A 16,783-nucleotide genomic window follows, 5' to 3' on the forward strand; every position below is an offset into this window, starting at 1 on the left:
CATGTGACTTGTCTTAAAAATGGGCCAGTGTCCTCTTAGATAAGTAACTGTGACCCACATGATATCCCACAATGCGTGAGTGAAGGCAAGACAGAGGAAATTCGCTCCAAGCTGGAGGGAAGCTCATGCTTCAGATTTTATTTAGAGGCAATAGCAGATCAACAAAAAAGAATTGGCAGCCGCTTTGATGTTTAATGAATTTCAGTGTTTCCCAGTGGATTAACAGTCCCCAGATTCATCTCAATGCAACTTCAGTCCCACTTGGTGGAATAACATTTTGTAAATGTCTTTTAAAAACATTATGACAGATCATCAAACATATCAATCGCTGTGACCTGTTTAAAGACACCTTATCAAGTTGAGGAGTTACATGCAGACCCATTACACAGTGATGTAAATCAATTAGCATCTTTTTGTCTGCTGTGCCGGGGAGATAACATCAAAACAAATCAGAAAACACAATTAAAAGTGAGGTTCAAATCAAGTAGCTTCTTTAGTAGTAGTTTGAAAGCAGCAGCGTCCTCTGCTGGCAGTGTTTCAACACGACAAGTGGGGGTGGAGTGAGAGCATGAAAGGGCATGGGGTCATAAGTTCGAGAGACTTCTCTAAAATGTGGGATGCAGCAACAGGGTATGCAGCATCGGTGCGACGAAGATGAATACAGATGAGCCGATTCAAAAAGACAGTGTCCACAAGGGATGCCCCCCCCCCATGTCTTTTATTAACCACCTGCAGCTCTGAGAAAGGATTCTTGTTTTTTCTCTGCAGCACTTCTCAGGGTAACTGGCTAACGTAAGCTGCTACAGCCTCATCATTGAGCAGGAAGGAAGTGGACGTAAAGCACATGAGGTCTAATTCCGCGGCCTGTGAGACCGTTGAGTGTGTTTTACCACATGGTGACAGGGGAATTCATTTGTGTTACATAACATCAGACAAGTGTGATACAGATACGATGAAGCGCTGTGTAAATTGTCTGGTGTTTCAATCAAGCTATGAACCAACAAACCAATCCATTAGACTTTTATATGTATAGCTTTTTCACACACACAATGTAACACAAAGTGCTTTATGGAACAAAAGCAATACAAACTTTTTGAATTTGAAAATGAGGAAACAACAAAGGCAAAAGATGAAATGATAAAGATAAAATGATTTAAAAAAAGACATAAGGAAAGGCTAAAATGAAAAAAAGTGGTGAATTATAATATATATATAATAGTTAAAAAGAATAAAATAAATAAAAGCCAAACAAAAAAGTTAGGTCTTGAGTTTGCCTTATTAATATGCACATTATCTGCTGCTCTTTATTTTGCCTCTATATAATTATATATTTAGTTTTTTTTAATTTAAAAGTAATTGTAGCTTTGAAAAATGTTATGAAGTGTTGATCTCAGTGTATGAATGTGACGCGTCAGTAAACACGTCATTTGACTGAGATAATGTCACTAAGAGGGTAAAAAGCTGTTGTGTAATAATTTAAACTTTTTTTATAAGTCATTATAAAACTTTTCATCAGTCGTGTAGTTTCCGCTCGATGTGTGTGTGTTTGTGTGTGTTCGTGTGTGTGTAGCTGTGTGTGTGTGTGTGAGGCTGAATAAAAACTTGCGTCCCCTTCCTCCCCCTTGCGGAGCGTCCTGTCACTGGAGGAAAATGGCTGCCCGGGGTTGCTCCCCCAAGCTCAGAGAAAAGTGAGAAAAAGAGAGAGGGGGACAAAGTGGACATTTTCACGGCGAGAGGTCACATCTGGACCTGTTGGGGGGAACGCGGAGGAAGCCTCGACCACGGAGGATGTCTCGCTGGGTGCCCACGAAGAGGGAGAAGTACGGTGTCGGTACGTGAGAAAACTTCCACGCTCCATCGTTAGCTCGTAGCTCCGAGGCGGAACAAGTTTGGGAAGAAGCGCCGCCGCTGCTGCTGCTGCTGCTGTTGTTGTTGTTGGAGGAGAAGAGTGTGAGCGGCTGAATGTGGAGGCGAACATGGCGGAGAATCTTCCCGTGGAGAGAAGGGAGTGTTAATCTGCAACGTGGCTCGTTTGCATGAAACACAAATCAAGGAATGTCATTCTTTTGTGAGGAAGAGGAGTGTGAGTGAGTGTGTGTGTGGGAATAGAGGCGCGCCTAGTCGCTTCCTGTGTTCTGAGGCCTCCGCTGCACACTGGTACTTGTGAGGGTTTACTTTTTCTCTTCTTGTTTTAAAAAGTACTTTGTGTTGTTGTTGTTGTGAGTCAGTCAACTTCCTCACAACAGTTTGGAACCAGACCTCCTCACCTGAGAGGGCCGCGTCCCGTTTAGCTCCCACCCTCCCTCTGGAGACCATCCATCAGGATTCACAAGCTTCACAATAAGAGCATGTGTAGCTACACTAACCTTTTATTCTGAAGGGTTTTGTTGGAATAATGTAGTCCAAAATGATATTTAGAACGATTTTGATCATTTTCACGATAAGTGTGTTTCTTTTACATTCAATCCTTACATATTCAATTCATATTTCATGCCTTCACAGACCGGGTCCAAGCTTTCCCTTATAATACATGTCAATACTGAAATGTGAACTACAGTCAGATCTATGTAGTATGTATAAATAGCCTATCTGACATTAATAAATAGATGATTAATCCTTAATTAATGTTTCAGAGAGCAGGGAGAGTGTATTTTTTAGGTTCTACTATCACACAGTATCGTGTCCTGTTTTCCGTAAGACATGAAAACACAACAGTCATAATGGATTGAATATATTTAATTGAAAGTGAGAATGGCAAGAACTGTGTTCGTTTTTGACATTCCGCTGCCATCCCGCCTGCAACTTGTTGTGCAAGTGAGGACTTACGGATTGGGACATAAGTGTCTCCCTCTCTACCTCAGAGTCATCTTCATCAGGGAAGCTGTAGTCAGAGTTGTCCTCCATGTTTTCTTCCTCCTCCAAATCATCGCTATCAGCTTCCTCATCTTGGAAGATCAGATCTAGGTTCTCTTGCACAGTTTGTCTTGCTGCCATAACCTCAGTCACTGAAATGGCAGCCCACTCCTCTTTTGATCTCAGTTAGCTCAGAATAATTTTTAATTGGTTTATTTTCTGACAACTGTATGACTTCTGTAAGACCTTCAAATTCAAAAATAGCACTTAACCACAAGGTTTGTTTACATATTGTCCCGGGGATCACAGAGTCTGTAACTACTTTGTAGAGCCCCGCTGATTTGTTAGTTGGCTGATAACTTTGCTGATAAGAAAACCTTAATTTATTTTATTGATAAATACCAATCCTCAATTACTATTTCTTCGAGATAGGTTTGATAATGACATCTGAGGAATCATTGCCTATTTACATATGTCTAATTATATTCATTTAATCGGTTGTATTTTAGAGGAGACATGAAATGGTGTAAAAATGAGAGAACCTGTCTTGCTTAATAAAACACTGAGCTCATCATCAACAGCTTGGTTCTGTTTAGCCGGTGATGTTGCAAAACCCATGTTTTCTAGAATAATATGGTTTCACTTTCACAACAACACATTGTGTTTTTGATGTGTGTAATGTAGATCACCACATGTGTACTCCCTTTTATCTCCATCCATTAGAGAGACAGAGGGCTTACAGCCGTGTGCAGGATGCTATTGCTGACTGATGGATGAATTCAGCAGGTTTTACCAAGGCCTGATTTGGCCATCTCAGACTTCAGCTTCCAAATGAGCTCTGTTGTTTTCAACTCAGCCCAGTCCATGCAATATGAGCTGCTGGTTCCTTTGTGTCTCTTCAGCAGATATGGCTTGCTGGGATTCACATTAGTATGTGTGTGCGCGCTGTACAGTATTCTGATGCTAATGATTGCCTCGCGATACACTCAAATATCCATGAGAGCTCAAAAGTCGAGGTTCTTCAGAGAAAAAAATGCTTATGGGAATCCCTGAATACAAGAGTGGATGAGTCGTTAGTAGGAAGAGAGGTAGCTGCCACATCCCTGCGACTGGAGCGCACGTCCATAGCACTTTTAATGCTGCATGTGTTGACCAAGTTGCTCTAATGAGCTCTCTGTGAGACCTCTTATTCTGCCAGCGCTCGCTCTGGACCGATTTCTGTTCCAGCAAAACTTTTGTCATATCATTTACGACTCTCGTAATGGTCCTCTGGCTGTATTAGTGAATATAGGAAAACCATCCCTTGTAGTCTATTCACAGCAGTATTATTAATAAATGCTACTGTCTTCTTACAGTCGCAGTAATAAGACTGTGAACGGTGATGTTTTTTTGTTTGCTGTGCTGCTGTATAGTTCTCCACTGGTTTTGACGCTCTTATGTGACAGCCGAGGACCTCGCCAGCTGATTGGCTTCGGCAAGATCTTTCTGTGAACCAGCCTATTTGTTGTAATTTGAGCTTGGTAACATTAATAGTCATAAATCAATGCTGTGACATAGAACTGTCATTCAAGATACTTTTAATTATTGCTTAGTGAGTTGTTTTATCTAGAAAATAAGAAGAAAATAACTATAAATGCATATAAGTTTACTTATATTTAAACAGAAAATTTTCACTCTAGAGAGGCATTGAACAATAATCATTCAGCAAATTGCTTGCTACTGGTCTTATTGTGACTAAGTGTGTTTAAGAATTTATCGGTTTGCTGATAAACTTCGCCTCTCACAGACGTACAGACACTCACATTTAACAGACCTTCAGAAAGTTGGCATTAAATCACTGTTATTAGTTGGCCTATGAGCCTTTCACGGACATATCAGCACTTTACCTTAAAAACATTCAATCTCTATATATTTAGTTGTATTTGTGTTTTCTTTGTTTTTAGTTATTTCTAATAGTTTATGACCTAACAGTAAAATATCCAGCCTCTATTACATTTCCTTTTAATAAAGGTTTGCTTACAACATCACAGGAATGATTTGAATTATCATATGCATATCGCCTGATATATTGGTACCAGCATCTTTCTCAGGGGTTTAAAGAGTATAAGAGCAATTGTCTTTGGCCTCCACATGCAACTGCATTCCCTTTTTGGGTCTTGCTTTTGCCGCTCCATTGCACCTGTTGTTACCTTCATTTGCACCAAAGCAGGTGAAGTTGATTCCCAATCACTTGTGCCTCCTAAATGGACAGATTGATGATTTTAACTGACCTGGTGTTACACTGTGACAATGAAGTGTTATATAAAGGGTATACTCAAAAATATTACGGTGTTTATTTTGGAATCACATTTTTAATGCTCTTGTGATCTTCCGTATCCCCTCTGAGGCAACAAACTTTTTTCACATTGTTACTGAGGATGTCTGTTACCATGAGGCATTAGCTCCACTTCCTGCGCCAAACAATGTCTTCAGTTCCCCTGGTATGTTCGTAATGCTGCCTGGATTTAACTCAGCTGATGTGGTAAATTCACTGAATACATCCACATTCATGAAGCAATCACATACACAAAAAACAACTGTTTACAAATTTCAAATGGAAGTCGAGATATTTGGGCCCCAGAGCCTGCCTTCATTCTTTGACCCATTCTCGCATTGAACAGGAGGACGGAGGAAATTAGTCAAAGAAATGTTAAATCATGTCACTCATGACCTGAAATTAATTTCAGTACACAGTTCTTTTTCTTGTCAAATACCAGCCGGCCTGGCATAAATCAAAGGGATCACGGCTTTGAAAGCTTGGTTATTCTTGTGGCATCTCAAAAACTATTTAACTGGGCCTCTGGGAAATGTTTTTAAGCCGTCTACAGGTCCTGTGATGAAGTCACCAGAGATGCTTTTTGGTGCTCATTTTCAAGTGTTGTCTCATTGATTCTGTTTCATTGGGATACTGTTGGTCCTTGAGACCTCAGACGGTTGCGGTTCTAGAAAGCAAACCAGGAAACATGAAGCAAAAGGATGATTTACTGGATCCACACATTGCCGCTGAGACAGCAGCGCAACATTTCCTTTGAGAGCCTGTGGCGTCATGAGAAATGTTTTCCACCCATTGATGATCCAGTCTGCAATCTTTCCTGAAGTAATCTCACATAATACTAGCTCACAAAATAGAAAATACTATGATTGTGCAAAATGCATTTGGATAATATTTACTTTTTGAACTTCAGGTTGCAGTTGTAGGTTTGGCCAACTCGGGAAATTGCTTCCTGTTGGTCAGATCTCAGACTGGCAGCGTATCTAAGGAGACAGTTGAACACCCACCATGTATGCCCTGGCTTTAAAGGTTTGTCACTCTGTGCCCATGAAATCATATTTCTAAACCTGTGTGTGGCAGGACATCAGGCCTGACAACCCCAGACTGCTCTCATTTGGAACAGGTTAGTGGTGAGTGACACATTGGGAGCAGGAAATATAGTCGCAGTCGCTCTGTCTCTTCAGTGAGGCCAGAAATAATTTGTGAAGCCCCCGCCCTGCACCCGAGAAAACCATCTCCTACTCACAGTTGCAGTACGCTAACAAATATGGTTGCAATAAAACACAGTCTGGGTTACCACATACATTTTAACCATGTGTTTTAAATTCCCCACCTCATATTTTAACAAACTTTAAAACTATCTGGTGTGAAATATGGCAGAGTGAAATTTGAGTCGTTCCTTTTAGTCACTTGTGGTTTTAATTTTTTGTTTTCATTGTGTTTCATTCAGATAACGCCTTGTCTCAGGTTTGTTTTGAAATAACTATGAAAAGGAAGTTGGAGAACAAGACATCGATTTCTCTTTACCTAGATGTTTGAACTGTTGCCAAAATTGGGGACATGGTGTTTTTATTAGATTAAAATAACACAACTGATTATTGGAAGGAGATGCATTTGAGAAATTCTGTGTTATTGCCAGAAATAGAAATTACAGTGTTCATATATATTGTGCATATGTGTTCTTGTCTTGCACATCCTCCTTTTGGTTGGGTGACCAATATGTGTGTGACCAATTCAAATATTTGCACCTGAACACGTTATATAAGACATTATTTAATTATTTGGTATCTGCAACAAACAGATGATAACACAGAAATGCGTTGATCATCACTTTTCATTGTCTTACTCATTAGACACCGTCACGTAGTCTGAAACAAAAGTTTGGCCGTCATCCTCTTCCTCTGTCTATGGAGGTCAGAACGACTTTGCTATTATTCATTCTGAAAGGGAATTATATATTAACTATGGGCTGCGCTGCTTGGTGAGGCAATTCTAATAGTACAGCTCCCAGTGGCTTGCTGTGAGATGGTGGCTAAGACATATGACAGCTGGCCTCTTTAATCAGTCCATGGCTAAGTGGTTCCACACTGCTCCTTCTTGGCTCGCCACGGAGACAAAGTTGGAACACGTCTACGTCTTGTTTTAAATGTTGCTGTCATTTGAACGGTTTTTGTGGGGAGGCGGGCGTAAGCATCTGTGAACAAGTTCCTCTTGTATATCTACAGGTGAAATATTTGATTTGTCTCTTGACTAGGATACATTCAGCTGCTCAAGTACGTAGTAAAAGTTTTTTTTTAATGTATTGGTATTGGATGTGCACACAATATTGATATGCAAAGTCTAGGTAGAGGATTTGGCATCAGGAAGTTAAAAAATAGAATCGGAACATCTTCATTAGTGGCTTGACAACAAAAAACAGACTTCCCTTTCCTCAGTGAAACAATGAAAAGAGTCATCGCTGCTCAGTTACTCTAAATACTGTTGGTGTCTCTGGAATGATAGGAGACAGTGACACAGTTTGACTTGACATAGCATTCTTAGTAGTGAAAGGTGACACATGCAGGCCTGAGTGGGTTGGGACCTCCACGGTAAATACAATGAACTGTGATGTTTCTTCTTGGCAGTTTGTCAAAGAAAGTGGGACATGAAGTAGAAAGGACACACACACACACACACACACACACACACACACACACCTTGGTTGAAGATGTATGATGTGTGTGTGTGTGTGTGTGTGACTGATGTGGGTCGCCCCATTGCTCGGCTACCCAGGCTGGCGTTCTTCACTGCGCTCAGTATTGATTGTGGACACGTCTAGCAGCTTGTGCATTGTCTGAAAGGAGTCCCGCTGTGCCGCTTATGCTAGCTTGACAGATGGCTAATGGTGTGTAGCATGTCAATGTGAATTAAAGGTCACTAGACGTGTTATTACATAATTTAGATGGTTAAACCATTGCACTATATGAATATTATATGAGCAGTTCTCTTTAAAACTGCTGTTTTTTGTGTCGTCTATGAACTAATTGTATGTGCACACAGGTCGTTTCCCTGTTTTACAGCTTTAATGACAACTAAACTTTAGCTCAGTGGATCTATGGATTTCAGGATGGGGGAAATATCCTGGTTTGTCTAAGAGCTTTTCAACACTACGCATGTATTTGCAGACTTGATTCATCCATTAAACACAAAACATTATGTAGTTTAGCCCCCCGACCAACACATTTTATTCATTTAAAATTTGACAGTTGTCAAATTGGTCATTAAAGTGCTCAAGCAACACTATAGACTCCTGTACAATAATTTATTGTTGAGCTCATTGCAATCACTGTCACTGTCCTCTAACTCATTTGTATTTATGCAAGTTGTGCACAGGGACATTGCATACTAATGTAATACAGAAAATAGACTAAGTGTGTTTGTGAGTGAGTAAAAATAATGTAATAAGAATAAGAATGCCTTTATTATCATTGAACCGGGTGTACAATGAAATTATAGACAGGGTGTACAATAATAAAGTGATCGTAATGTGTGTTGGTACCTTTTGAACATTTTCAGCACATTTTATGAGGATGATGATTTTGTTTCACCTGTGATGAGTTTAAAAATTAGATAATGGTCTCATCAATAGTCTCTGTCTTTCAATTACAGTATTTCTAAAACTATAATATTCTATTCTTCAATGATGATGATTGAATAAGTTGTCTGTGTTTAACATGAAGTGATCCACTTTAAAACACTGGTAGAATTACCAACATATGCAACACAGTGCTAATCCAAACATTTCCTCCTTCCTATTGATCACTATTGGTTCTTTTTTTGCTTATTTGCTTGCAATATATCAATATGTTTTTAAATGTGACTTGAACTTTTAAAACACTGCTTTCTTTAGATCATTGGAGACACAAGCTAAAGACGGGATAAAGGGCATAATTGCTTTGTGGACACAAAGTTTAATGAAAGAATTGACAGTGAAGACAAGGCTGCCAACTCAGTCTGTATTGAGCTTTCTTAACAACCCTCTGCTCCGCTGGCTGCTTTGGCCGAGGCTTTATTCGCACTGTGTAGTGATGAGCTTGCAGCTGAGCCGAAGCAGTGCCAGGCTGCTCGTGGGTGAGCTCACACTGGATGACCTGTCTAACTGCGTGTGTCAAGCATGGGCTAAAGGAACCCGAGTCGCTTCTCAAGTACCCCAGAAGACAAAATCTAGCTATAAGCTGTTGGAAGGTATAACTTGGGGTGTAGGCATAACTTCTGAGTGCCTATGGCATCAACATGAAAGCTGTTATTAAAGTATCATGAGCTGGAGCACATTCTCCACTCAACATATTTATTTTGCCTAAGCAAACTTCCCCGTAGTTATGTTCTGTAGTCTTTTAATCCAAAATGCTTTGATTCATTCATAGCAGAAAACATTAGAGCTCAACATCTCTGAGGCTATTCAGGTTATAAAAATGTCAGCATTAATATCAGCCACAGTCCATATTCATGTTGGGTTTGTCATCTGTAAATGTCTCATGGGTTTTTTTTGGGGGGGGGGAGACTTGTAATGGAGGTGTCAGTCATTGCAGATGGGCTTGGTATTGCCACGCGCAGCTAGAGACTGCCTTTCAATAGCCTGGCATTTGATGAAATGGCCATTTGTTGTGTGTGTGCGTGTGCGGGCCTAAATACTGGATAAAGTCAGAGCCTTGCAGCTTCGATGTTGGTGGGCCCTGGAGGCAGTTTTGGATTTCAGTGAGTGGCAGCTCTACTCTGTGATTGACCTTTAGGGATTTAGATGAGGTTGTCTCACCACTGTAGCTGACTCCTCCGTCTCTTTTTGTTAAAAAAGAACACAGAGATTGTGGAGACATGAAATTAATTTTAATCCGGCCATTTTATTTTATACCCAAACCTTACCCATTTCTCCGAATGTCTGCAATCTCAGGGTTGTAGTTCTACTTTATTTTATCTTACTTTGACCGCAGGTGTTAGGACTTGATCATGACGGCCAGAGTCTGTGCAGTAGTGTTTGGGGTTTTGCACCTGTAGAGTTGACAGTTTGTTGGGGTTGTGCAGCGAAAGATTTTTAATTTTTAAGTTTGATGAATCCTCACATGCTTTACTGAAGTGTAAGGCTGCAACGATTACAATTTAAAAAAACGAAAATATTCAATTAATTAAGTGAACATTTTAAATTTTTTGTATTCTGCATTTTATTCTGTATATGGATCATGATTCAGGCCAAAATATATAATTATTGATAGTTGAACATGTACAAATTTGATTAGCGGAACTGCGCAGTCATGCTTTTTCCTGTTATTGCAATCAAACACTTGACATTTGTCATTCGTCATTCGTGAAACCACAAGCTCAACCTCTGAGAAGTCATGTAACCTATTGAGATACTGAAAGTAAACAAAAAATAAGGCTTGCAAACACGGCAACAGAAACACCAGTCCTAAAAATACACTACTAGATGCATTTGTTTTGCTGCAAAATTAAAATGGTTTCAGAGAGCTCTTGCATCGCCTGTGAAATCAAGTTATTCAATTAAACAATTGATGGGGTGAGTTCAGGTGTGAAAAAAATGATTATTCTAAATACTTCTTTCTTTTTTAAAGCTTTTGCAGATTTACAATAGATCAAATGATTAGGCAGTTACTTCGTGGATTCCAGTTCCTTTTGTGATTCTAAGAAGCAAATTTATCTCAGTCATTTCATGGTAAGGTTCATGCTGCTTTGCTTTGGGACTGCAATATGCCCATGGCTCACTTATTTAATGGGCATTTCAAGACGCCAAGTAAAGATGTCTTCAGTGGCTGGTACTCTGCACATAATCTTTTCAAAAAGTTTATTTTTTTGCAGAGTGGTAGTTCATTTCGACAGTTGAGGGTGTTAAGGCCAGTTGAATGGTTAGATCTTTTATTTTCTCTGGATAATTAAACCAAGTTAAGTGGAAGTTAACTGCCTTCATCTGTTCCAGCAATTTAACTGAACAGTTCAGAGGTGTGCATGATGTGAACTGGAGCAGGTATACCTAACTCATAAGAAACGTTTTGAAGTGTTTCTGTTGCACGCTGTATCTGATCATTCATCAGTTGTCCAATGAACACTGAAGACTTCTGCAGGCCAACCTTTTCTTATCCCTTCAGTCTGACGTCTGCTTCACGATTAGAAACTATAATCTATATCTGTGCCAAGGCCCTACAGTCCCTTTATGAAACAACATTCAAATTTATTAGATCCAGATTTTTATTTGGATCAGCACCCAATTGCACACACTCATGGATATCAGTTCCCGTTCCAGTTGCGTATCTTGCGTTCCACTTGCACTATGAGATGAAGGTCAAGTGCTTCATCATCAGTAAAGTCACTTGTTTAACATAGAGCCATCAAGGAGGAAACTTGCTGAGTCAATTGTTGAGTTTCTTCAAATATTTGAAGCTAATTATACACTCATTAGCATTCGTATCACAAGTGATGTAACACCTGAGGGAATAATAAGCTGCTTTTTGCAGTGCAGAAGGTTAACATTTCCACATGCTGTGTATTGGTGTATTGACAGAAGAAAAACAGAAGCCTGTGACCTGTTGAATAACAGATGCAAGCACTAATTATATCACTGGGGTTGAAATCAGAAATAAAAGGTCAGTCCTGTCCCCACCTAAGTCTTGAATTTTATTTTCAAGATTACTTTCGAAATATGCGCCTGCTGGATTGATGAGTCATAGAGAAAGTGTGGCAGAGGCCACAATTCATCCCATGAGCTCATGAGATGTGTGTGCAAGGTGCAGACAGGTTTACTCTGCAGAGCCAGTGGAGATGCTCATGCACCACAACAAAAAAACCCACACCAGAGACCACCGTGTGAGGAGATCTCTGTGAACAGCTTTGCTCAGTGCTGTGTAATAAGCTAGGTTCTGCCCTCTCTCCCTGTTGTATTGGGAAGATGATTTTCAATTAAAGGAATAACGTGGCTCTACAGAGGCAATGGAAGCAGAGTTATCCGCCTGCGTTAGATTGCACCCCAAGGCCTGTATTGGACCTGAGCACATGGCAGGAAGTTCTGCCAAAAGGTATTACTGCTGTTGGCATCCAGAGCTGGTTTGTTGATTATTCTGCTTGTACCTTCAGCTCACTTCCTTCTCAAAACCTGCTCACTTCCTCTGCCGTACGCTTTACTCTTGCAGTTTTCTGTTTCTACATGCCTTCTTATTGTAAATGAGGTAATGTTAACTTCCCTGCAGCCGTGAGAAGCAGCAGTTTTTCTGTCTGGTTGACTGGAAGACCACAGGGCCCCCCTCATCTATTGTGATACAGTAATATCTCAAGTGGCATTTCCTGCTCGTTTCCAGTGAGACGAAGGAGAAATCTGGTCCTGCGAGTGAGAGAGAGACCTGGGGCTTTCCTCTCTCGCAGAGCAGCTGCTGTCGTATTCATTTCAGGTTAATTACAGAAGCATTATCTCCGCTTTCCAGCTGCAGATAAAGCTAAAAGGCTGTTGTATATAATTGTTTTAAGAGGAAAGAGGGCGATTTTGTTGCTTTTTCACAATCCCGGGTTCACTGTCTGTGTATGCCACTAAATAAGAACCATCAGGCTCCCGTCTGAACGCCTAAACCTCTTAGTAAACCCTATTAGACAGGGACTTTAAATTAATTATCATGTTTTCGCAGCCTTGTATGTCACAGACAAAGCTCTCCATTTGAATGGGACAAACATGCCATATCGCTGATTGTCTTCTTTCACTGTGCATGCGTTTGACGTATATATATGTGACGGGATGTATTGCAATACATCAGCAAACCCCAGCGGCATACGTCGCTGTGTATTTTAATAACATACTTAGAAGCTCTGACTTCTTTTACTGCTTGAAATCATCTTCATTTCTCAAGAGTAGAAAATAATGAATGAAAGTAGGGATTATTGTAATTTCCTCTCCTTGAACTGTACTTGGACCCCCTTAAAAAAACAGATCCTTATAAGTTCTGAGTCATAGCCTACAAGCTTGATTACTCCCAGCATTATTTATATTACTGGTACTTTTATTTTCACCTGTAGTCTTGCCAACTATTGTGCTACAGGGACATCTTAGTGTTGTTTATGAGAGAATTTATTCATACAGTAACCCTCTGCTATTGGGCTTTGTACTCGCATTCAAATGAGAGATTGGCAGCTTTGACACACTCACCACCTCCAGCATCACACACATAAGCCAGCTTGTGTCTGTGTGAGTGTCAGTCATGCCAGAATGGTTTGGGATAGAATTGTCAATCAATCAATTGTTATGTTATTGTTATCAAACTGAAACTGTAGCGTATCAGTTCAGATGATTTGCTGTTTTTATGTACTAGCTGCTGTTGGTAGTGTCAGTTATCTGAGCAAAAGTGAAGTGGTCAAAGGTGTTACAAGTGCAAATATTTTATAATTCATAAGCTGATTTAAATGTTAATAATGGCTAAACATATAGGACCAGTGTGCAGGATTTAGTGGCCTCTAATGGTGAGAATTCAGATTGCAACCATTTGAATTCCTGTCCCCGATACTAAAAAGTGTATGTATACAATACAATTGTTTTTGCAAATGCTTTTGAGAGAGGATATTCATTCAACAACTGGTTCTGAAACTAAGCATAACTTTTGTTTGAGTACAGAAAAACTCCACAGCTACTTTTGTCCTTTAAGTTGTTCAAAGATAGACATAGAATGATATTTGACACTGTTGAAATACTCTTGTACTTTTTTTTTTACTTCAGAGAGACATTGCCGTCTCTAGTTTGTCAGTTGCGAAAGAGGAATTAGTTAGAGACCACAGACAGAGCAGAGATGCAGTAGAAACGCTGGGTCCTTCTGGAGTATCCCCCCCCCTCCTGCAGAGTCGATGTTCCTCCTGTTATCCAAACCACACTTGGCATATCCCCGAAGAAAAACTGTCAGCTCTGCAGTAGAGCTCGCTGCAGCTAGCTCCGTCTAACCACCAGCAGGGCTCATCGAGAAAACACAGCCAACACCTGCAACAGTGGCTCATTCAGCTCACATTTGTCACATGTGATGACCACACCAGGATGATTTTGTGCAGTCGTAGTCCAGTCCTGTCCTCATAGGCTTATTTATTAAACATTTTGTCGGGACAAAAGGAAAAAATCACCTTAACAGAACCAGTCAACATTTTAAAGTCTTAAAGGAGACTTTGGATATTATTATCTTTCTTACCACTCTGCTCTACAGTGCAGTGAGGTGATCCTTCAAAATAAAGGTGATCTATGTTCTTATGTGGTATACTTGAAATGCATTTGATATATATTTGTGTTTATATATCCGTAGTCAGATGTATGATATAGCCAGGTAGTGTTGTGCTTTTAAGTACAAATGGATATATCACTTTACCAGCAGATCTCTTCATCATTCACACCGGGTTAGTCATTCATTCATACATACATACATTTGTGTGTGCGTGTGTGTTTGTGTGTGTGTGTGTTTACATTAATAGAAAGGGAATATAGTGATCACTCTATCTATTGAACTGTTTTGTTTCTGGAGCAGAGCTCGATTATTTGGAACTTTTACAAAACTTTGCAGTTATGCTAATCAGGTAGTGAAGTGGTGCCTTCTGTTTTTTGTTTTTTTTTCATGACAGAAATGAAAAATAATTCTCAGTTAAAATCAGTTTGCCCTCAGGTTCATTTTGACACGTTGCTCAGGTGATAGGCTTTAATGTCACAACATTTTCTGTGTGTTACAAATGTTGCACAGGAAACAACCAAGGTGAAAAGAAAGAGCTGTGATGAGGTGTTTCATTTCCACACGTCTCAGTTTTGCACGTCAATGCAGCCCCAGAGTTTTCAAAGTAAAACAGGACCAGCAGCATTTTCAAACTTGTCCATATTAAGTGCTCTTACATCCCTGAATAATGTGGATCCTGGGTGTAAATGTACCAACAGTGATGCATTGGAGTCCTGTCCTTAGTCCCAATCTCTGCAGAGAGGGGATGCTGTGACTGGACAGGCCACTTGTCATCTACCTGCTTTGAGACATTGCAGGATTTTCTGCCAAGAGTTGCCTCATGCTTCACTCTGCCTTCCCCTCCTGGAGAATCCTCTCATCAGGGATTTCCTGGCTGGCTCTCTGTGTGGGCTCACAGCCTACAGGAGAATTCATACAAAACATCAAGAGGCTCAGTGTCTTTCCAGTGAGCAGTTTCTACGCACTTGCCATTCCTCCCTCTTCCCCACCCTCTCCTTTATCAACGTTCTGTTTTCTCATCTGAGTGTAATGATATGTTATACTCAGTGTGAACTAATGCAGATTATTAGTGTGTCCAAAGTGTAGAATTACAATCAGTCCAGTGTTTAGATGAGGCTGCTTATAATTGTGTAGAGGGCGTAGACGTGCGCTGGCTAAGTGGAAAAGTCTGTAATCAGATTCCTCACTCGTTTCCTCTGATGATAATGTTCCCAGAGTTTGCACAACCTTATGGAAGAGGTTACGAATGGTAATGAGCTCTTGGCGTATAATGCCGCTGTTTATCCCGTTTCCATGCCACACTCCAGGGAGAATGGTCCACTTCCTCATCCTCTTTGTCTTCTTCCTCTGATTGATTTTGTGTCCCTCACTGGTCTGTAATTGACATTTTAGTCTTGGGTATGCAATTTCAGGTTTATGAGTCATTCAACCCCCACGTGACAAGAGCCACTCTGGTTTGTGTGATTCTCTGCACCATCATCACCTCACATGTCAGGATTGTGTTTGATGGGTGTCATTTAGTCAGCATCTTCACGAGTTGGCGTTTTGTTTGTGTTCATTTTGTAATTGCACCTCTAGCCCAGGGACAACCTCTGCTGGTCTCTGAGCTCCCATTAGTTTGACATGAAACCTCGTCTTATTGGCAGCGATCACAGAGGCAGTTTTTCTTTTTCATTTTCTGATGAAATATGAAGCTTTATTTCTCAATCAGAACTCTCTCAGCACCTGCCATTTAGATAACATGCTGAATCAGCTGGAACCTTTGACTCGATGCCAGACAAACACACAGATGCAGTTGTTGATGGCTTTATGGGCTTTTCTGGGCTTCTCTTAATGACAGTTTAATTGAGTGCGTCCTGCTGTACAGTGACTCTGCTGCTCTCTAATGGCTGCCCACAGATTAATCCCACCTCCCCCTTTCGATTGTTTTGTTGCTTTCTCCCCCTGTAGGTACCTTTTGTATCTCAGTGTGGTATGACTGAATTCATTTCCTGGGGTCTTTGTTCAATTGTCAGCCCGTGGCGTGTGTTCTGGTGGATTCTCTGGGCACGTTGGATTGTTCTGGGGATCAGAAAATGCATTGTGGACACACGTGTATATGCACGAACACTTTGATAACAAAACCACCCAGTGGTGAATGAAACGGGCTGCTCGGAGCATTTTTGGCCCTCCACTAAGCGGTGAAGCTGCTGGCGGACTTATGTTTACATGCTGAATATCACACGTGGCTATTTTTTTAAGTTGTCAGTGAGGGTCTAATAATTCGCTGACTGGTTTTCCACCTTTGTGTTCAGCTTTTATGATGTTATTAGTTTAGAGACCTTTTCTAATCTAGTCAAATTACAAACTCCTGAGACATGTTCTCAGTTTGAGTTTCCGTTCTCGTACACGTTAG

General features: G+C 40.5%; 1 protein-coding gene across 1 annotated transcript in view; it reads left to right on the plus strand.

The window, feature by feature from the left end:
* The first annotated feature begins 1,594 nt into the window (after positions 1 to 1,594).
* Positions 1,595 to 16,783, plus strand: part of dock1 (dedicator of cytokinesis 1) — a 155,915-nt gene continuing 140,726 nt past the window's right edge. The window contains exon 1 of the mRNA XM_020083260.2: positions 1,595 to 1,831. Within this exon, the coding sequence (XP_019938819.1) occupies positions 1,789 to 1,831 (43 nt within the window). The 5' untranslated portion in view covers positions 1,595 to 1,788. The remainder of the gene's footprint in view (positions 1,832 to 16,783) is intronic.

This window comes from Paralichthys olivaceus, chromosome 21 (genome assembly GCF_024713975.1).
Source record: "Paralichthys olivaceus isolate ysfri-2021 chromosome 21, ASM2471397v2, whole genome shotgun sequence".
Classification (NCBI taxonomy): Eukaryota; Metazoa; Chordata; class Actinopteri; order Pleuronectiformes; family Paralichthyidae; genus Paralichthys; species Paralichthys olivaceus.